This window comes from Passer domesticus, chromosome 3 (assembly GCF_036417665.1).
Source record: "Passer domesticus isolate bPasDom1 chromosome 3, bPasDom1.hap1, whole genome shotgun sequence".
Classification (NCBI taxonomy): Eukaryota; Metazoa; Chordata; class Aves; order Passeriformes; family Passeridae; genus Passer; species Passer domesticus.
Window position 1 is genome coordinate 98,265,393 of NC_087476.1, and position 23,090 is coordinate 98,288,482.

At 37.3% G+C, this 23,090-nt stretch overlaps 1 protein-coding gene and 1 long non-coding RNA gene across 3 annotated transcripts in view; both read right to left on the reverse strand.

Moving 5' to 3' along the window:
• ZFAND3 (zinc finger AN1-type containing 3) overlaps window positions 1–23,090 on the reverse strand; it is a 132,050-nt gene that overhangs the window by 25,845 nt on the left and 83,115 nt on the right. For both annotated transcript variants that reach the window (XM_064414568.1, XM_064414567.1), the window contains exons 4-5: window positions 19,011–19,190; window positions 8,193–8,258 (exon numbers count right to left, since the gene is read on the reverse strand). In XM_064414568.1, coding sequence (XP_064270638.1) covers window positions 8,193–8,258; window positions 19,011–19,190 — 246 coding nt within the window. The remainder of the gene's footprint in view (window positions 1–8,192; window positions 8,259–19,010; window positions 19,191–23,090) is intronic.
• On the reverse strand, window positions 77–4,067 carry LOC135297247 (uncharacterized). The gene is made up of 3 exons (XR_010359289.1): window positions 4,010–4,067; window positions 2,341–2,766; window positions 77–160 (listed from the first exon to the last, which is right to left on the reverse strand). It is a non-coding gene; the product is annotated as an uncharacterized LOC135297247 (long non-coding RNA).

Consider the following 23,090-nt stretch of genomic DNA (forward strand, 5'->3'; position numbering starts at 1 on the left):
ACTTTCTAGGAAGTTACACTTTCCCTGTGTATGTTCAACAGACTAAAGAATACTTCCAAAAGGCTTTAAAATTACCTTCATCTATTTTTGAAGTCCTTATGAAAACCATCATCTAAATGAAAACACTGAAAACTTGTTCTCAGAAGTTGTCTGATGCTCACTGAAATAAACAGTCAGAATAGAGAACTTCACAGTCAGATGAAACCTTTGGGGCACTAACATCAAAAAGTACAGCAGGAATCTGATTGTGGATTTGTTCCCTACAGGTTACATGTGTTTTAAAATAGTAAAAAAAAATAATTAATTAAAAGGTAAATGGAAGTGGCTATTTGTTCCAAATATATTTCAGGCCAGTTATTTAATGCTTAATTTCATTAAAAAAATCTCCAGTATAGTAAATTAAGAGTTTTAAAATTATAAATTATAAATTTAAAATTATTTGCTAAAGCATACCTATAAGGAAGCTGTCTGATCTGAACAGATCAGATGAGGGTGCTGACTGCTGAGGTAACATCAATTCAATTCTTCAGCCTGACAGGAGCCAGGTTTTTAAAGTTAATGATCCCAACTATTTTTTGTGACATTCTCCATATTGTTGAAATTAAAGCAAACCCTAGGCTACCCAACTCCTCTTCCAGTAGAGGGTAGGTGAGAAATGCAAGACATACAACCCTGATTTCTCTGCCCTTGAAATTAATGGAGATGTGCTTTGTTTAAAGTTATGAGATGCAATTTTTCCAGCAGTCTCTAGTTATAAAACAAGGAGTTCAGAACTGTTGGGAGTTAACCAAGTTAAGTAAGAGTAATAGATGTATATTCTTGTACATACCTACTGTCAGAGATCACTTAATTGAGAGTTCTGAAAACTAAACATGGCATGAAACCACTAAAAAATAATCTACGTAAAGCTGTTTCATGTTAACCAAAATATACATGAAGGACAAAATATTTGCTCTTCAGTTTCAACAAATTGAAGACAAATTCTTAGCCATAATTCCCTAAGACTTTGGTAAAAAGAGGTGGTAATATCTGAATTTTAAAAGACCTTTTAATTGCATCGTTTTGTATTTGGCAACAATTTCACCAACCAGACTGAAAAACATCAGCCTACAGAGAATACGTAGTGAGAAAATGTTGAGGGCAGCAGCACACATTTTTTCAGGACAGGAGAGTCTCATTTACAAAAGCACAGGTCGTTTATCCTGCTCATGGCCCAAGAGAATGCTGCTGCATGGACTGCTCTCCCAGATCTTTGCTTTGCATTGACCATCCCAACCCTTCCACCTTTCCAAGAGTCTCTCTCCTGGCTCTCCTCCACAGAGCTTGAAGTGCTTGAGGCACTAAATGCTTGCCTGTACTTCCAAACCTCAGTTCTCATTAAGTGCTACGAATGCTACTGAGGTTAGACTAAGTATCTCTAAAGACTCACATCGTATTTGTTTTCCATTAGTGTCACTGAAAAAATTAGGTTGGAAGGGATTTCTGGAGGTCATGCAGTCCAGCCTCCTGCTTGATGCAGAGTAAAACATCAAAGAAATTGGATCAGGTTGCTCAGGGCCTGGTACATTTTCAGAAATTTTCAAAGACTAAGACTTCACAGCCTCTGCGGGTACCTATTCCCGTGTCAACTAGAGGGGAAAAAATCTCTGCCCTTAATCAGCCAGCTATACTGTTCCTAACACAGTTAATCCAGACAGTGTTTATTCCTATCATCTGGTATCTTTAGTTTGACATTCAAAATAATTTCCTTATTGCCTGACAGTTCAATGTGAACTCCTCTCAAGAGATCATCCTGTCCTATTGACCCAAGTACATTTTCCTCCAAGTTGTTCTTTTTTGTGGGATTCAGAATTTGGAAATGAAAACAGATGAAAAATTTGAAACAAAAGCAGCAAAAAGAGATAAAGACATGTGAAAGCTGAGAAATGGACTTACACAAACCCAGAATGTCTTAAAGGGGTTATTTGGTGAAGAATAAAAAAGTTTCAAGGGCTTATCTGAACTGCACAAAGGATGAAAGAAGATGAATTTGGGTGATTTGAGAGGATAAATAAAGATAGTGAGAATAACAGTTTAAGAACTCAGAGGACAATTTCTGTTAGGATGCTGAACTTGAACTGACCTCAGAGAGCTGGGAGTTCCATGAGGTACACAGAGGTGTGTGTGTGAACACCTGCTGGGAGGTCACACAGGCCAGGAGGCTCTTCTTCCCCAACCACAGACAGATTCTCATTATTGTGTTTTACCTCTATTTTACTCGGTTGGGGTTTTTTCCTTCCCAAAAGGGAAAAAAATGGTTGATTGTTATAACCTATGAACCTCTGAATAACCAAAATCTACCTGAATTTTTGCACATTTCTGCCACTCACACCAGCATACACCAAATCCCATTTTCTGCATGATGCAGTGTCCTGGTTTCCACTGGAGTTTTCCTCCTAGCTGGTACAGTGCTCTGCTTTGGATTTGGGATGAGAATAATGTTGATAACACACTGATGATTTAGAGGTTGCTAAGCAGTGTTTACAGAGAGTAAAGAGCTTTTCAGCTTGTCACCTCACCCCACCAATGAGAGGGGCTGGAGGGCACAATAAGCTCGGAGAGGACACAGCCAGGACAGCTGACCCCCACTGTACAAAGGGATGTTCCATACCTTATGGTGTCATAATCAGCATATAAACCTGGGAGAAAGCTGGCCAGGGGCTGCTGCTCAGGAACTGGCTGGCAAAAGTTGGTTATCTCTCTCTCCTTTTTGCTATGTTCCTTTTCCTACAATTTATTATTATTTTAATATTAAACTGTTCTTATACCCAGGCGTTTTCTTTCTTGGAGATCATGTTCAACTGTCTTATATGGTCCTAAGAGAATTGATCTCAGTTAGTGTGGCTTTTGGGACTACAAAATTATAAAATGGGAAACACTAATAAGCATGCAAATTATCACATTCATCTATTTATCTTATTCCACAACAGTAATTTCATTTCTTAAGGCCAACCATCCTTTCAAGAATGACTACAACAGACTGGGAAGAAAAAGGAGTTAATCCTAAATAAAAATTACTGGCATGTCTCTTAAGTATTTGTAATTTATCTATACAGCATGTGAAAGAGGGCTTTCACAGCTGCGATACATTTTTGATCCCTTTGGCCACCTCAGCTATCTAGCTTCCTCACTTGATGATCAATGCAAAGAAAAGGTACACCTAGGAGCCACTAAGTGTGAAAGTTAATTTCAAAGTAATTCTGTGAAAAGTTTCCATTCATCTCAGTTTCATGTACTTTAAGACAGAAGCAAAAGTATTCCTGTCCTAATACCATAAAATGATAGAAAAAATAATGTATTTATTTTATCCTGCCTGTACTGAAGAGACAGGGACAGGAGTCACTGTTTTCATATGCTGTCATGCTGCTGCACACCTTTTCATTTCTGAATGCTGTGTTTTTTCCACTACTTGGAAGAAAATTCTCTTCAAAAGTAAACAGCATGAGTGATTAATGTATGAACTATGAAGATGCTTGCAAAACTTCTCTTTAGTTCAAAGCAAATATGGACTAAAATTCAAGGCTTTTTTCACTGCAGTTTAGTAAAGCGTGATTTAGATGTCTAGCACAGAAATGTGCTAGACTGTGATAGATAAAAATCAAGAAAGACTTTTTTACAAAAAAAAAAAATATTGCCAATTATTGTGTGCTAACAAGCTCTTATAAACCTTCCCAGGAACAGCTGAAGTTTTTTAACTCAGAGGGAAGGATCATTACAGCTATAGCTGACTTTTAACAAACTTTTTGATGTATGGACCCCAAACCCATCTCTTTGGATTCTCCAACTAACTCAATTAGTCTAAAATCATGGGATGCCTTCAGTGTAAAAGAAAGTTCAGGTGAAGCATATCCACAATTTTTAATGAACAAGGGTGGCTTTGTAAAGCTGAGAAAAGCAATAGTGGAAATAAATCATAAAATTAGAGCAAGTCCTTAATTTTATTTACTGCTATGATTATTATGATCCTTACCACTAGGAGGATTTTAGTCTACAATAATCATAACACTTTGAGAAGGCTCTTAGATAACCAGGAGGAGAGGAAACCAATCTGTCCATCCAGATAGATACGGGAGCACGGAACAGATAATCCAGCATGTCACAGAAGTAGGCAATAAGCTGAGGCAGTAAAAGCCATCACCATACATCATCTGATCACGGTACAGCGTCATCTCCCAGCCTCTATCAGCTCCTGCCACATCAATGCCAGTCCCAGGCACTTCATCCTGTTTGTAATTGCTGATGAGCAGCAATAAGGGCTCCATGCCTCAGCTCCCGTCCGTTCCACTTCAGCACCCACCTATTAGGCTGTAACTTTTATTTACAGCCTTGCTTGATGTGCTGCTCTATTAGTGCAGCTGGAAACTGAGCAGAGGGAGGGGGAAGAGCGTCCCTAATGGGCACTATTATTGCTAGGGCTGGGTGATTTACTATGCTGCTCAAAGGCTGTTCTATCATCACTTTCCTGTTGGTGAGAGAGCTCCAAAAAGGCTGGATTTCAACACAATGCCCTCCAGAAGTCAAACACTAAAGAACACCTTAATAGTCCCTTGAAACACCAACGAAAAACAGACCTCAAAGTTGGTTTAGTGCTATAAAGCTCTCTTCAGTAATCTTTTGTGTATTTTTTGCTCAGGAGCTTAACACTTTAGAGCAATTAAAAAAGAAAATTTAATTAGTGGTGTATGAGGTCCTTTTATCCTTACTCAACACATAATGACAGATTTAAAAAATGATCATATCAATGTAATGATTTCATGGTTTTAGCTCAGGTTCAAAATCTGTGTACTTCTATTTCCACAACCTGACCTTCCTATAACTCCTCAAAGGCTGTCCTCTCAATTGTGGAGGTTCAACCTCAATGCATTTGGATTCCTGGCACTGTTACAAGTAAGCACATATCTAGTACAAGAACACCATAAATATGAAACTTCAAAAAGGACCGTAGTCCTGTTTAACCACTTTACTCAAGCAGTGAAATAATTATTTCCATCTTCTAGACTCACATTTTAAAATAGAAAACACAGAGAAAAAAGACAGATTCTCATCTTTTACAATAGAAAAACCATCACACCAATCTACAACAGATATTCTCATAAAATGTGAGCTATCTACACATATATCTATACAAAATATTACAGATGCACATCTCTGATGAACTGCTACTGAGACATAAAGTACTTAAAACCTCACCAACTTTATGGATATAATGTACGAATTGATTGTATCATTACCACATTTTATCTGCCTGGTTCTACCACCTTCTCTACTGCACAATTAAAAATTGAGTGAGCACACTCACACAGTTCCATCAAATTTTTTCAGGTTTCTTTAAGCTGCATAAAAATGTTATAAAATCTGGCTGTTTAGAGTTCTGCAGTAAATCATCATTAAAGTTGTACAACAGAAAAACAAGAATAATATGCTACTTGCTACTGCACTTTCCCAACATGGGCACCTGATACAAATGGGATGTGGATGCCCTGTACGAGAGGAAGCCTCCCAGTACCAGCCATCAATCACCACATTACCCAAGCGTTAAGAAACAAATCAAAATGCATAAGAAGCTGTACACTGGGCCACACAGTCCCATCTTTCTTCCTACAAAATCTTCAGACTGCCAGCACTCAGAAGTCTTTGAGGCATCATCCAAACTAATGATTGCAAGGCTTTATTCATTTTTTTCATTATAATCCCTGTCCTGTGGGTACATTGGAATAGAAATACTTTTACCACAGTGATGATTCTGGCAAACAGGAGGAAAACCCCCACTATTTGGTGTCATAATAGTATTTTTTATCAGAACAGCTCTTACAGCATGCAGATTGACAAGTACATTAGGTCAAATCTCTTTTTTCTCTATGAGAACTTTTCCTTGGCAGATTTATTGTTTTGATCTTTCTTCAATTGTTACACTCATGCTGATAAAATGTGAAAGGTTTGTCTCCTTCCTTAATATTCTGATGGAAACTTACATATAAAATAAGTAGGGCAAATTTCTAATTTTCTGTCTCAAATTCTGATCTAGGGAATTTCGGGGAAAAAACTATGCTTGAAGGGTGAACAGAATTACTCAGATAAAATCCAACACAACTTTTTTTCCCTCAGAGTTCTTCCAAGCAGAAGAAACACAGGATACTTAGAGAAAGTAGGCTTACAAACAATGTGTAGTGCTAACAAATACTGCTTACATCATTTAAGTAGCTTCCTGGGAAGCTGAAGTGATTCTAGTGTGAAAGAATGTGCTGGTTTTGGCTGGGATAGAGATAATTTTCTTCACAGTAGATAATGGGGCTGTGTTTTGGCCTTGTGGTTAAACCCTGACAAACATTCACCTACATAGTATGCTGCTCCTGCCTGAAGATGTCACAGCGCTTCCAGATAATATTTTGTAGCCAATGTTTTCTTGCAAATTGCCATGACAACATGGTAATTTATTTTAAAGATGAAAGTTTGCTAAAAATTCAAGATCTGGAGAAGAAAACTAACTCCTGGTACCAGGTTTATACATGTAAGGGACTATAAAGATAATATGTAGATTACTGAACAAATAATATAAGAACCTCAGGGGAAACTGAGGTAATTCAAAATCAGTAGATTTAGCTGATCGAAGATTAAAGTTGTGGTATCAAATTAAGGTCATCTCCTCCTTTTCTTGCAAAACACACTAAATGAAAAACATACGAGCATGTACAGACCAAACAAGAGCACAAACTGAAAAGAACTACTGAACAAAGTTAGGCAAGACATTTTTCAATATGTCTTGTGGTTTCATCTGCTTTACTCCAAGGAGCTTTTACTGGTGCTATTTCACACTCCAAATAATGAACTTACATTTCTTTTTGCTAGGCACACACACAAAAAATTTCCAGCAGTACTCTCAGTTTACTGTATCTGTAGCACCACAGCAAGCTTTTCAATTACTTTGCCATGAAAACCAGCTAAACATTACAACAGCGTACATATAAAGAAAATACAATTTAGAAATACTGTGAGCAAAACAGATTAGTTTTCAAGGGATATAGTGGCAAACATTCCATCTTGTTTAGATACATGTCCATGGCTACACAGAAAAGAAAATCCAGTCTCCCTGTTTTAAAGAACTATCTTCCAGTTCCAAACTCAGTTTTTGGCAAAAAACACTCACTGTCAAAGATTATCATGTGCTACTTGAGAAGTCTGCACCTGCATCAAGAGCAGGCTAATGCAGCTTCTCTGTAACCTTCCTTCACTGTAGAACAAGCCAACTTGTATCGCCACACACCTGCTGCAAGCTAACACTCACCCATGGAATAACTACAGTTCAGCTCAAACAGTAACTGGAAAGACTTTTTGAAAGAGTGACTTCAGAGGAAATTTCCCTTGAACTCCTTAAAGAGCAAACTGGAATACCCTTCCTTTCTGCACATAAATGCAAATATAGGCAAAAATTATTTTGGAAACACAGACTGCAAGAACATTACCACTACCTACACACCCACCACTCCCCAGGAGATTATAGCTTCCAGCAGTGGTCCTGGTGGAAAGGATCACGTAAATTCTCCTTAATCCACACAAAACCAAAGCCTGCAGAAGATCTGAGCCAGTGCAGGTAAACTTAGCTGCCTGACTGAATGAGTGCACGTGTGGTTCCTCAGGACAGACCTGATTCAGAAGCAGTGACTTCAGCCTGGCAATAACTTAACATGTCACTCCTAATACCAGCTCTGTGAGACATTATCCATCTACATCCTGCATATAGGAATAAAGGCATCAAAAGGACCCAAAACAGGTAAAATTTAGTCTCAAAGCAAAGATCAGCTGTCTATACTGCATCTTCAATCAGGGAAAGTCAATGTACTCAGAACACTTTGCATTTCAAGGGCAGGATTTCCAGAACACTGTCACAATCATTAGACTTAAACTGATTACTCCTGTATGTCTTGTTTTTACAAAGATTAACTGAAAACAATGTGTATTTATAGAATTATGTTTAACAGGATTCTCAGATGAACTATCTGCCATACTAATTCTTTTATATGTACATTTCTGTCAGCAAAGCAACAATATTTACTTTCATTTGGCATTTGCCAGGTATGGTTAGTACCCTTTACGATTAAACTATAACTGCTAAATATAATGCAAAGCCTGATTTTTTGATCCCGCAAAACACATACCTGAGTCGCAAGATCTTTTGGTTGGTGTGGTTAACGAGGCATGAGCTGTACCTGTGCATGGCCCACCTGGAAACAGAGAAGATTGTATGTCTCAAAACACCACCTATATTTAACATTTACAACTACATCAAGATTATACTTAAGAACATAAAAAACATGGAGGAGCACTTGTCTTTGGAGAGCACATATAGAAATAGTTCTACTCTTCAGTACTTCTTTCCCAGTTGAATGTGAATGTGTTGTGGTAAAAAAATAGATGAAAAGTTGGGACAAAGTTACACTTTTAAAATATACTTTATAAATATTTCAAGAGGCATTTTTAGGAAAATATGCACCGTAATTGCAATGCTAGAAATGTATTTAAGTGACCCACAAGTAACACAAGGGACAAAGTGATCACTTCTCTGATATCAAATCTTGCTACTGACTCCAGTGAGATAACAATTTTGCCTCTGATCTTGTTCTCATTATGTGTTCTAAGTGTGGCACAAGCATATGCTAACAAGCTCTTTCCATGTTTAAGGTTTTTCAGCTCTGGACTCTTGCCCACTCATCTGGTATCTGCTTGGTAGAAAATTGCTTTCTGCCTTTTTTCTTAACATGCATCATCGTTGAGGAGTTCTCCAGAGATCTTGTTAAAGTAGCAACCAATTGAGTGTACACAGTGACTTGCAGGAAAAAAAATAAATAAAAATAAACTCCACGCAGAGAAGCCAAGACAAATTGACAGTAGCACTGCCAATGGTAATAACACATCATAGCTTTGAAAATTGAATATTATAAATGGGAAGATACTAGAGAGCCTGAAATTGAGTTAGACCTACTAGAGTTTGGCTATCAAAATACCAATAATCAAGTTTGCACTAAACTGCTGGTGATATAGTAATACTTGCTGGCAATACAACAGAGCTTAGTATAACAGGATAACCTTTAACATTAAGTCTTCATGCACTGAAAAATACTAAAAATACTTTTTCCCTTTTGTTTTTTCCCCCCAGTCTTTGCATAACTGGAAAGCAGCACTGTGACTGTGGCAATGTTTTTACCTTTTCAAGTATTTTCAAGCCTGGCTTGTTAGTAAACTGTTTCTTTTTGCTTCTTTCTGGGATGCTCCCCATTGAAGCTTTCCTTTATTTCTCTTTTTCACTAAGTTTCAGGTCTCAGACAATTTTGTTTACCCCAAAACACTCATAGCATTGTAACTCTTAAAAAAATAAAAAAATTCTGCAGTTGAGGGAGCAAAATGTGAGGAACTTATTCTGGTGCGTTTGATTTCAATGAAGTCCACTTGGGAACAGAGCTTTACACTCTCAATTTTCCAGAGAAGGACCAATAAACTTGATGAGTTTATTGTTCTCTCAACAGGTTCCTCCAGCAGCACACACCATTTCATACCTATACAACAGGCAAGCTTTTAACGGGTGGTTACAATGGCCAAGAAGGCAGTTCTTGGCCTGCAGGCCAGCACTGAGGACACTCATCAGGGCCTGGCCAGAGGTGAAGCCAAGCATCAGGACATGGGAAACTACTGAACCTGACAAAAGAAATTGCAGCTTGTGACAGCGTAAGTAGCTGGCAGATGTTACAGACAATGTTGCAAGGCACAGTTGGATTCTCCAGGGTAGTAAGGAGGGAGCTGGTGAGAAATGGCTGAACTGCACAGGTAAGGGGAGGGGAGTGGTGGGGACCTCAAGTATGGATATAAGATACAAGCTTGCTTTTGCAGTGAGGAGGACTGGGAGTCCCAGGGTGGATCCTTTCCTAGGCAAAAATAAAGCATCCTGGATGGACGGATCAAGCACCCTGGTATCACCAAAGTGGTGTTGGCTTCAAGCCTGACAGCATTGGCAAGCAACAACCTCTTCTCAACAACCAGAAATAGTCAAGTAAGCACAAATATTTTTTACAACGTAATATTTTCAATTTTTTTAATATTCTGGCCTAGAAAAAGTTATCTTGATCTATGTTAATACTACTGTTGCAAAAGGCTCAAAAGATTCTTAGTGTAGGGATTGGTGCATTGGGGGAAGAAAATCAATACTGAAACAGAATCGTTGCCAAGTTTTCCAGTAAAACCTTCGGCATATTCAAAAACCTACAGAGTAGGTTTGTTAAGTTAGTCTCTACTTTGAGACACCAAGTATTTGGTTTCAGTATAAAATGTGTGTTAGCAAAAAATTCAACAGGGTACAGAATTTCAATGAACTGACTTTAGATGCAGCTGCCTCTTAAAATGCAGCAGCTCTTCTGTAAATAATTTTAGTTACATTCTCCCAGTTTTCACTGAATAGACAGTGAGAGGCATCATCACTGTGGACTAACAAATAAGACTAATCCTTTCAATTATTGTAAAGTAAATATTTACAGTAGCTGATACTTTCAGCATCCAGCCAAATGTAAGAACTTTATTTCTCACTCTCTAAAGTACAATAAGTTGGTATGCATTCTGCACTTCTCTTTGTCAGAGTTTTCCTGTTATTTATTCTTCCCTCATTAGGTATGGCTTTCATACAGCTTTGATTTGTATAGCACAGCACCACAGTTTCAATAAAGAGTATCTTGGGATTTGCATGCATGTACACTAGTGCCTAATAACCAGTGAAGGCAGCACGTACTTTGCCGCATTTCCTTCTGCTACTCCTTTTGTTCCACCATTAAAAATGTCATGCATAATTCAGTACTGTGGGCTTGGCTGTGCAGCTCTGCGTGGAAGTCACTACATGGAATCTTTTGGTACACATAACTGCTAATTCCAGCATCTTTGTATTGTTTGAAACAGGACAGTATATTTCTCACAGCTTTGATAAAAATTCCGCATGTGAAAAAGAAAAGGGAAATCATAACAATAGAGCACCAGTCTGTCTTGACTGTTCACAAAGGTAGGCTTATAACTTTGCATGATTCAGGATATATCTGCATTTTCATTGCCAAAAAAGTAAATTTTGCAAGGTTATTTAACTGTGCTACATAAAACACTTCAGTGCACAGTGGAAGGCCACACATGTCTAGCTTCTAACATAACCCACAAGGCTGTAGAGCTCTTTTTCCTCAGCACAAACAAGACATTAAAATGGAAGAAAAGAAATATCTTTCAACTCTATATCAAATTAACAGATAACACAACAGCTTCTGCTCCTATTTTTTTCCAGTGTATGGTTTCTGACATTTGCAACTCCTCTTTCAAACAAAAGCAGTCGCTGCCCAGGGATAATGTAATCCCAAGAGAAGATGATTATAAATGCAAAAATACTAAAAGCTACAGAAAAAATTAGAAGAATTGTGAGAATTTTGAGAATTCTCAAGTTTGCAAATTCAAACATAGAATTAACAAAGGACAAAACAAGATAACTCGAACCCTATAATATATTAATACAATAGGTCTTGTTAATGTAGTTACTGTGTTTTTGGTTTCTGATATCTCCAGCTTTCCGTAACTTACTGTTAGCTGTAATCAAAATATATTAATTAGAAAAACAGATTAAAACCTATTTTATCTAAATATCCAAAAGAGTAAAATTTTGTATATTGCTTATATTTCTATGGATACATTAGTATTGCTATTATTTACTACTGTAGACCATTCTAAATTCTGTATGTTTAAACTGTCTTTTAGAATGCCCTTCTGCATTGTCCACCTCCCTTCCTGAACTATGGTAACTGCTGCCAAGCAGTATTTGTCCTGAGGACATCTCTGAGTCAGCCTTCCTGCAGTCTGTAAAGTTAAGTGATTCCACTCAGTCAGAGCCTCCTGTGCAGGAAAAAAGTTCAACACTAGGGTGTTTAATCCCCTCTCCTTGCTGTTTGAAAAAGCACTAAGTTTGAGGACACAAATCAGGTGGGTTTGAACAGCACTCAGAAGCACACTGTGCAAGAAAGAGATGCAGAATGGAGCAAAACTAAGTTAACACATGAGTGAAAAGTCTAAATTACAGTAATACATTGAAACAATTTGAGATGTCACAAAAACTGCAAGCCAGATAATCAACTAAGATGAAAAATATTAAGTGCCTGAAGCTCAGTAACATTTGATCACAGTAACATAAGGACAGAGGAACTCCTCTTCAAGCTTTGGGTACTGTGATGGTTCCTCCCCAGATAAGCCACACTGACCCCCTGAATGCAACAGGCTGGCAGAAGGCAATACATAAGAACTGAATTTCCTTGGACAGCGGTGTTCCAGCCAGGACAGGAACAATTTAATGGCTATTTGCAATACAGGAAAGAACCCACCTTGGGAAACCTGTCCAAACCAGTAACATATTTGTACATTTCCTGAACTGGGAGAGACATAATCCAATTAATCTACATGACTGAGTCTGAAGACAGTAATTGATTGCGAACACCAATACACAAACAAACAGAAACAAATCTCTAAGTTCAGTCTGCACAGACAGACTATGCTATCTTTAAGGAAAAAAGGCAGAAGAACTTTACAACACTGAAGAACAGCTTATTTCTTCCAGAATGGGCAAGATGCATGATCACCTAAGTGATGTCATTACTAGACAGATAAGAGGACTATATCACACAAAAATACTTACTTTTTAAAATCTAATTTTACAAATCAGCCTTTAGGTACTTTTGTGGATTTTTGTCTTCATGAAGCTTTTGAACAAGGAAATGAAACTCGAACTGCTCTGTTGCTGAATAGATAGTAAATTTAACAACTATAATGAAGTAAGGGAGACAGGATTCAGATTTCACCTTCTCCCCTACTATTGTCTCACTTGGTTACCTGTTTTTCCTCAGTAACAGATGTTATATTCCCTACTTTGTAGGTGTAAGTTGAATGGTAAAATGTGCTTGTGAAACCAGCTGTTAAATAACATTTTTATAAACAATTTTATTTAACCTCAATAGCTGTGCAGCTCTAACCCACGTTTTTCCAATGTGACTGTGTTTCTGTTTTGTGTTCCATGGGGTCCTTTCACGCTAATAAATGGGACCCTAGGATACACTGTCTACTCTGCATGTGAAGTGACTATAAATCAGAAGGAACAATTAACTGTGGTATACCATACCTGGTCTTCATTATGTTTCAAAATTATCATGCCACAGACGTGGAAAGATGTGCTCATTCCACAAATCTTTGTGCCAGACCTTTGCTTGTCAGAAAATACAGATATATTCTTTATATGAAACTGAGACTGTTTGGAATAGATGGAAACTGAAGAAAAATCTTTACCGAAGAAAAGATGACGATGACACTTTTTATTCAAATTTCTAACTGCCTTTATGTCCTGTACTGGTACCTAATACTGGTGGCATTTCTGAAAAGAAATAGCCCACAGCTCAATATGGTTTTATATTTGAAAGCATTTGAAAAAAAGTGTTTGCATTGATATTGAAATATATGTATCATGTGATCAATATTTAAAAAAAAATCAGATTCAATGATAATTGAATTTAAAAACTGAGTTAGTTAATTTTAATGTTAAAAACAGTACCGAAAGACTATTTATAAATAGGTTCTAATGAAAACAAGGCTAAAAATAAAAAAAATTTAAAATCCCTAATGTAAAACAACTTTTAATATAATCTAATTCAATAAAAGCAAAAGTCTGAGAAAATAGCTAGTTCTTGTTCTGTAGCACAGAAACCCAAAGATGCCTATAACATCAAAAACCAGTCAGGTGCATCTCAGTACAAGAGATGTGTCTACTGTTGCTTTGATACAAGAGACAAAATTGACTACAATGACAAAGAACACATGACTATCTTGTTGATAAAGAGTTCATAAAGAAAATTAGAATTATTCACCATCACCCAGGTTTCTCTGTTATGTTTAGGTATAAGTTTAATCTAATACTGAGTCATGCAGGCTTCACTGTAGCCCAGCACAATTTTACCAATTTTGTGGTTTTTAGAACAGCATTTTTTTGAATCAGAGAAAAACATAAAAATTGGTATTATTGAGAATAAATCAGGGTAGCAACAAAGCAAATTACTTTCTACAACCATTTGTGACAAGCAAGACAAAACCAGGCAGCTAGCTTGGTCTGTTTATACATTTACTAGTTACAGAAGTGGGTATGCATGTAACCTTCAGTCGGAGATGAGCCAAAGAACAAAGCTCCCCACCAACTGAATTAGGAAAAAAACAAACTAAACCCAAAACAAAACAAAAACACAGCCCCCACCTCTCAGGAAAAAAACCCAAAACCTAAACTGAAAAAAACCCAAAACAAATGAAGACAGGAAGTACAAAACTGACTCCTACTGCAATAAGCAGCTGAATTCTCAAAGTTTGGTCATTTAAAAAAGTATACAATGAATAACATCCAAGAACAACTGTCATTTTAAAAAATCACTCTCCTTAAAAAGCACAAATTGAAGTTAAAGATGTCATCGTAATAACTCAAAATATGAAGTATTTTCAGAGCATACATAGAAAAGCTGTCATCTAGAACTTTACTCACAAACCTAGGCAAAATACAAAAACTGTGAAGTTGTTATAAATTGGTAGAAACCTTTTGCATAGTGTCAGAGAAAAGGCCGTTCAGCAAGAAAGAAGCAAAGAAAGAATACACTTGTTTATCCATTTTTCACAAAGTTAATGTTGAAAAAATGACATATATTTTTATTTTATTCCAAAGAGAAAAAATACCATTACTTTTTGAGTGCTATAGCCTATGTGGCTTTTTACGCAGTCATGCTTCAACAAGCAATAAAATTCAGAACACAAACATCCAATAGGTGCAGTAGGAAAAACAATCTCTCACCTTTCTGCCAGATATCTCTTACAGAAGCCTACTGCATCTTTGTCTCAGGACTAGTACACTTAATGTACATTAACTTAATTAAAATTCCTCCATCATTGGGGGTATTTCACTGCTTCAGCACTGCACACAAATGCTTAATAAAATAAACAATGTTAAAAAGCATTTCCCTAACCTTATCTTGCAAATTTAAATGTTCGAGACAAAAGTGTTTTAGTGCAATGGCTCAAATTCTGAAGGGTATAAAGAAACTAGCCAAAATTTACAGACCTCCAGTCATGAAATGCCTTTGTATTTGGGCATCTAAAATTCAGCACGCAGAGAGGTAAGGTGTGGCCAGTGATCATAACCATCATTCTGGGCTAAAATCTCCAGTGTATTTTCTGACATTCACAGCAACAGCCCAGATCTTTGTTTATGTTCTTAAAAATTCTTCAACACATGAATGAAGATTGTTTAATTATTTTAGAAACAGCAGATATTCCTTTTGTCCTCTTTCAGTTGTGGTTTTTGTTATTCAAGAAGGCCAAGAAAAGTTAAGCACATAATTAAAATAAAATCCTGTCAGCCGAAGCTAAAAACTACTGAAATACCAAATCTGATCAAGCTGCCACAGTCAGTGTTCTTCACACTGACATTTCTCCTGTCACATAACAACACAGTTAATTTCAAACCTGCACAGAACTAGCTTTAGCTCTGCTCATACAGTGACAGAAAAATGATGTGACAGCCCCAAAGAAAGCATTGAAGGCCTGAAACTAAGCAAAATTATTCCATGTGCAGTGTGACCTTTTCTCTACCAAAAATACATAGAACCTTGCTTAATAAGCTGCCTTTTTTTTTTTTTAAAGAATGTTGGTGGCTGAAAGTAAGGACATAGAGAAGTGAGAGCCATTGTCAAATCCATTTTTTCCTGTCTGCTAAAAATAATCAAAAACCTTGCCCACCCAATATGAAAAGGAAATCTTTGACAGAGGAACTGGCTGATACAGTGACTGATGCTGAAATAACTACCATTAGGAGCTCCTAAATGAAAGGTGGACATGGAAGGAAAAATGTGAACAGATTAAACTTATCTGCAGTAGAACAAAAGTTAGACTGATTCAAGTACCTGTTAAGAAATGGATCAGTAAAATCCATGCAGCTTGAGACTAACTGGAGCTATACCAATATCAATATTACTCTTTGTCTGCAAGTTTATTTCAGAAAATTTACTGCAACTGGTGAGACCTGAAAGTTTCGGATGGAAACAGGCAACTCAAGAAGCATATGTGAAGGGGGAAAGAAAAGAATTCCACAGGATTTCCCCCTCACCAATTTCAACAAAATTAAAAAAAACCCCAATGATTAGTAATATATCATAATAGATCAAACACATATGAAGGAGGGGAAAATATTACTGAAGTTGTGCTATTGTCTCTTGGTATAAATTTTTAACTCATTTTTGTTGACTGTAATAATACTGACAACTACTGGATATATATTTTTATCACATTTTTGTTGACTGTAAATATAATATTGAGAACTACCTTTTACCTATAAGAGGGAGAGATATTAGAAGGCACAGCAGCCATTGTGGTAGGTAACTCTTCGGAACTGAGGCTGGTGGGAGATGGAAAGTCACTGCAATCTGGCTGCATATGTAAGACACAAGAATGCAAATGCAACTCTCACAGAAAATCAAAACAGTAACAAAAAAACACACAAATACTTGCAGTGTCAAACTGAACTTCTGCAAAATATAGTTCAAGGAAATTTTCTTTTGTATATTTCATTCTGTGATAAAAAGGAAATAACTATTTAAAAACAACTACAAAAACCCTTTCACTTTCTCTGCTGCAGAGTATAAATCTTACCACGTGATTTCTACTGTTTTCTTCAGCTGTTGTAACATAAAATGACTTTAATTGCCTAAATGACTTGCTGCAATTTTGTCCCATCTGTTTACCCTGTGGACTCAAGTATGTGGCAAATGCCTTGATGCGGGACTTTCCTCAAAATCTTGAGGGGAAAGAGAGGTGAATGGAATGAAATATGAGGATCCTTCCCAATTAGATCAATTTTCCCACACTTGGATAAGGATTAGCCCAATGCTTTCATACAACTGATTTCTGGTGGATTACCACAATTCTATTCATAACAGAACACAGTTGTACTAAGAGCAGTTCATACTTTACAGAATATGCTGTAAAATAAATAAATATTGCACAGAAAAAGATAACCTCAAACTAAAATCTAAAAGACATTTAAGTCTGGGCATTCTTCATTACAGGAAAGAACCTTGCACAATGAGGTCATTATCCATCAGAAAATCTCCATCTGTACATAATTATTTCTGATAAATTATATTAAGTTTCATTAAAGAGGTAGTGGGGATGTGAGAGAAGGCAGAGCTGTAAATAAATCTCTCTACTGTATTTCACTTAAAAACATCCCAGCAGGAAGTCATAAAGAGAGTTTTTTTAATAGGCAATATTTTCAAATGCTCTGCAGGCTGTGCTGCCTAATATCCATCATGTTCAGGGTATGCTCACAAGCTCGCAGCAATTCACAATGAAGGACACTATTTAATTTCTTTCCCATTCTTGTAATCACCTTCCCACTTACCAAATCTTTCCCAGTCACAACAGAAACACTTTGTTGTAACACAAACTTGTAATACAATTTCATTTCTACCTGAACAAACTTTCAGGAAAGCTGACCCAGTAAGAACTACAGAAGCACCCTGTGACACTGGCTAATAAGCAAGCGAGGTGCTCTAAGTTCCCTGCACTGTGAAGCCCAAATATGTTGCTGAAGCATAATGTGCTTTCTTGAATTCCCCAGGAAGCTTGTTTTAAGGCCTTGTTTTAACAGCAGGCTACAGGCTTCCCCTGAAGAAGCACTGAACAGAAGGAAGAGATGAAAGGGTGGTCAGCAGCAACTGTGTACACAAATCAGAGACAAAAGTTACATGGCAAGTTTAGTCTTATGACAAGGACTCATCAGAGAACACTCACATTTGAGCACTTGGATTTCTCATAATAGTCTCAAATACAGAGAGATAACATCACAGTTTAAAAGTTTTACTTTAGTTAGTCTAACAAACCACCACAATCCCAAAATGACATTTTATGCTTTGTGCACAGCCAACCTGCACAATTAAAAACTCTTCATACCTGTAAAGAGAATAAAGACTTGGACAATTCAGCAAAACAATCCTAAGCAAATAGTTAACACAACTGAAAGCAAGATGTTTTAGTCCTAGTACTTTGTCAACAATGTTATTTGCAGCAGTTGCCTAAATGCTCAAGAACCAGAGTAGCTCTTGTAAACTTCCTACTAAAAACAAGCATTTTCTTGCAGTGTGTAGATCTATTCACTAGCCACAACCTAAAGTAATCTCAGCTCAAGGGGGTTTCTCTCCATAGAGCACCTTCTAAAATATATCTGCTACTGGATAAAAATAAAGCTACAAATTACACACTGGAGCTTAGGTTGTAGAATGCAGATTTTACAACTCAATACAGGAGATGCAAGATGAACTTTATACAGAGGTTTAGAATAATTTAAAAGTCAATTTTATCTCGCTGTGTTTGCTAAAAATTCTAACTTACCTTCAGGGAGAATTTTTGCTTGACAGTTCAATAAAGGCAAAATATAGGTCATGAAAGAATAGATAAATTACCACACGAAACAAGTTATATGCAAATAGCAATCTAGACAAACACACATTACAGTCAGTGTTCTGTGCAACTACAGTAATTAAAAACCAACATGTTTAAAAGTCAAATTGCACCAGATACTGGTGTTGATGGTAGAATACACATACGAATTTACCACTAATGTGAGAGGGAGTTTCTCACAATAAAATTCTCTCCCACTCATCAAATGGCTTACATATATAAGAAATACAATATATCAAATGTGAAGTTAGTTAAAAACTCCTATTTGTTCTTCAGTTAAAGCCATAAATGTCTATTTTGTGAATAGCTTCTAACATTCCCCTTCACCCAAAAGCCAGGCCATTAACTTCCAGAGGAAGTCAATGAAACATAAGCCTGAGAACAAAGCAAAAAGTTGATGCCTCCTTTGCCTTCATTAGAACTCATGCACTTACATTCCTCTTTGCTCGGTGAAGTTACATTCAGTTCTGTCAAAAGTTGCTGGTTGGAGTTAGCGGCCTGCGTGGTTAGAGAGGTATTGCTGTTGTCACTGTTCGTTTCCCCAGAGAACAAATCTGACTGGCTGTTGCTTGTGCTGGGAGTAGAGTCATCGTCTGGCTGTTTCTTCTGGAAATCTATCAAAACCAAGATTTCATGTCACCATACTTGCTCAGTCTAATCACCAAATTTTATGCAAAAACACCCATGTAATAAAATTAAGCTCAAAACGCTGCCTGAGGCATCATCATTTTGATAAACACAAACAGCGGTCTTCGAATTTTTACTTCAGATTTGAAACAACTTAAAAGTTATTTCTTGGGGAAAAGACATTTTCAGATTACACAAAGGTCTTGTTTATCCAGCCATCCAAGAGCATTCAAAGCTTACCACAGCACATAGTATCATTTTTTAAAGGGTTTATACAAAGCATGTACAGAAACATAAAGGGAGCAAGCATCCAGAGAGGGAAGAGCCAAGGTACGTAATACAGCACTATGGGAATGTTACACTTTTCACTGCTATTATATAAAATCACATCCATAACAGTTTTGGCAAAGCCAGTGTAGACAGCTGCAGTGCCAGGTTAGCATGGAAAGCTGGTGAAAGATTGCTTCTGCATCATTGGTTTGATGGGTATTTGGGAGGGTATGTGTGGGAGCAGGTGGGGGGAAGATTGGGGTGTTTCCTCCTTCCTTAACTTTCCAACACTGGCACTAAAAGCCGCCCACTGATCTAAGAGCAGAGAGCTAGGTGTGGAAGGTAAATCACTAAAATATATTGAAGACGTGTACAAACCATTTGGCTTCAAAATTTTCTTTTTTTTATCAGTAAATGTCAAGTCACACTTGTCTCCAAACTGCCCCCATAGTCCAAATCCCATGTGTTTGACAAATGTCACCCTCCAGCTTACCTTACCTCCAAACCAGATGATTCAGGTTTGAGGGGAAGTATTTTGAAGTGCAAATTCCCCACTGAAAGCTTCTTCCCAAATCTGCAGTCCTGATATATGATTGATTATAGCATGTCTACCAGCTACACTACTGGATTTCAGTCTGGCACACTGTGCCTCTGGGAAGCACACCTGCCAACCAAGTGAATTTTGGTTTGCTTAGCATCTAGTTCTCTCATATCTTCCTTGTAAAGAGACAGCTGAAGATGAAGTGCACCACGGCATGGTATCTAAGTACATTTTTTCTAAATTACATACAAGGGTAGAATTTATTCAGTACATAAATACATAGACAAATCAATATTTGTTTGCTCATTATTATGTCATGAAACAGAAGAAAACAGAGCAGTCTCTAAATATTTGCAGATGATGATGTGTAAGAAACACAGGTTGCCAACATGACTCACTGGGATTGGGAAGCACTACAGTCAAACAGTCCCTGAATGCTGATTTAGGAATTAATTGATTTGCCAGAAAAAATTAAACCTTAACTTCTGCTGTGGAAGAGTCAGCCAGAAGTCCAGATAGAAGAGGGGCAAGGTCAAAGCCAGGGAGGAGGATAGAAAAGATGAGGATGAGAAGGGAGGAGGTGGCAGACATGAAATCACCTCCAAAACACAGCTCTGAAAAATTAACGGGACTCTTTTTGTCAGGGATGAGTTACAGGACTCAGGAAGATGCTCTACTCAGGCCTCACTAGGTATCAACAACGTCAAACCCAAATGGGGCTTCTGGATTTTCTTTGTGTGTTTGTGCAATCAAGAAGGCTTCAGACACTTGTGCCACAGCCACACTTCAGCCACAATCAGGCAGCTGCGGCAATTTTAACAATTCAGAGCTGGTGCAGCAGCAAAATCCATCATGGCAGTGAAATGCTCTTTGCCTCTGTTAACCCATGACCTCCTGTTCAGAACTAACTTTTACTCAGACTGCAAATCAATTAACTTTCAAAAAAGTTTTAGCTTGCTCAGTTGAGTGGAACACAAGAACACCTCCTGCCCCTGTCTTAGCCCCTTCTTCATTACAGACAACAGTACTTGAGAAAAACCTTAAGACTGATGATCCCAAGCACCCCAAACAGAAGAACTGTAACTGAAGCTTGCCTTTGTATTTCATCCATGTATTGTGGGGCATTTGGCTTCTGTAAACCAGGACTCTCATTAACAGAAATAACTTGCAGATCACCTTGCTCTTCCTGCAAGCACCATAAAAGTTGGCAGTATTTCCAGAAGAGCTGAGCCTGAATAAATCCAGTTAAGCTTTAAATGCTTAACAAATAAAACAAAAATACACACATGATACAGGCAAGACCCTGGCAAGGTTTGAAAGGTAAGCTTTATTCTGATTAAAATCAGAATGCAATTCTGTTGACAGAACAATGACCTCACCTAATAATCTCAACAAGGAAAAACCAGAACAAGAGTTGGCAAGACATTAATCACCATCTGCACAAGTTCCTATTTAATTGGAAAGGCATGAGAAACACTTTAATTTAATTTTTAAAAATTCTTCCTGAGACTTTCACGACACTAGCAAAATCTGTGCCAAAATGCATAAGGGTGTCTGAAAGTCCATGAAACCCGCACTGCTCATCCCTAGTTAATGAAATGCACCTTTGCAATTTTTAACACAAGCCTTCTTCATTTGTTAGAAAAGATGTTTTCTTTTTCCTCTCAAAATTGTCTCCCTTTCTCCAATGCCTTCAGGTTTGGTGGGTTTGGTTTTTGGGGCTTTTTGGGGTGGCTGTGGCAGGGGTTTTTTTATTAAACTGCAAAGTATCCTGTTGTTAACAATATGGTGGAGTCAACATCAAAATAACACATGAAAATTTGCTCTTTCCTGCAAATATGAGAAAATAGTAGATGGAAAGATCTATCAATAAAATGCATGAAATATTTTCAATAAACTATTAGTGCTTGGTAGAAAAGCTGCTATGAATAAGCAGCTGTCAGCTGCTTCAAGCACCAAAATCCTTTTGCTTTGTTGAGTTCAAGGGTTACACATGCAGTATCTCAAATAGTTGAGCAAGAACAGAGTATCTCAGAGCTCTTGTGCACTGGATATTAATACTTAGAGTGTTATTTTTGTTTTGTTGCTTAGTATTTCTTCGTAAACAAAACGACGACTGTGTGAATGGACAGACATGATTCAATCACTTCATATTCTATATATACAATGAATTCTAATAGCTTAGACTAAGGGAAGACAAGAAGTTGCATTTGTTTCCAGACTTCAGGCAAGACCTTCTTTTACAGGACAATCTTTTACCCTTTTTTATTAATAAGATAACATTAATAATGAAAGCCATTGCCTTTCAGCTTCTGATTCTAGCCCATAAAACTGGAGTTGCCACACAAAATCACACTTTCTGCACAGCCCTGAAACTTTCAAGCTCCGTTGTCCAGTTACTGTTACCAGTTTATGGTGAGCAACCTGCAAGAGCCTATCTATCTTCCCAGAATGTTCCTTTCACCCATTGCCTCAAGAACAAGTATTTAGGACATCCAACCCCTTCCACCACCTAAAATACTTGATTCTGTGATACAAGAAATCAGACAGCTGCAATTCCAGTATGTAGCCTTCTTTAGCCATCAATATCCAGCAAAACACCAAAGAAAATCTTGAGTTCTCGACTTTTGCTTAACTAAGGGCTCTGTGACCAAGCAGAAAATGACCTTTCATGGCTTCTGGTAACTTCTGTGATTACAATCAGTTAAAACTTAAGGCAACGGTAAGTATGAACATTATCAGCGTATCACAAAGCATTTCTTCTGAAAAAGACAGGTATGTCAAAGTATTACATGAAATTACTTCATACGAAGCCAGACTGTTTCTTCACTTGCACTACTGCTATGGCATAAGAAATCAAGCCAAAAAATCTCCTTTTGGGTTATTTTGAGAGTCTAAGTTACAAACAATTCCTATTCTCTGACCTAAAACAGATATTTCATTATAAAGAATGAGTCCATTCAAATATGTGATGGAAGAGGTGTCAGAGTAAACAGCATGCTAAGGGGAGAAAATCAGAGTCTTTAAAGTAATATTTTAACCAATACGAAATATTACAGTTCCTTACTCTTCAATC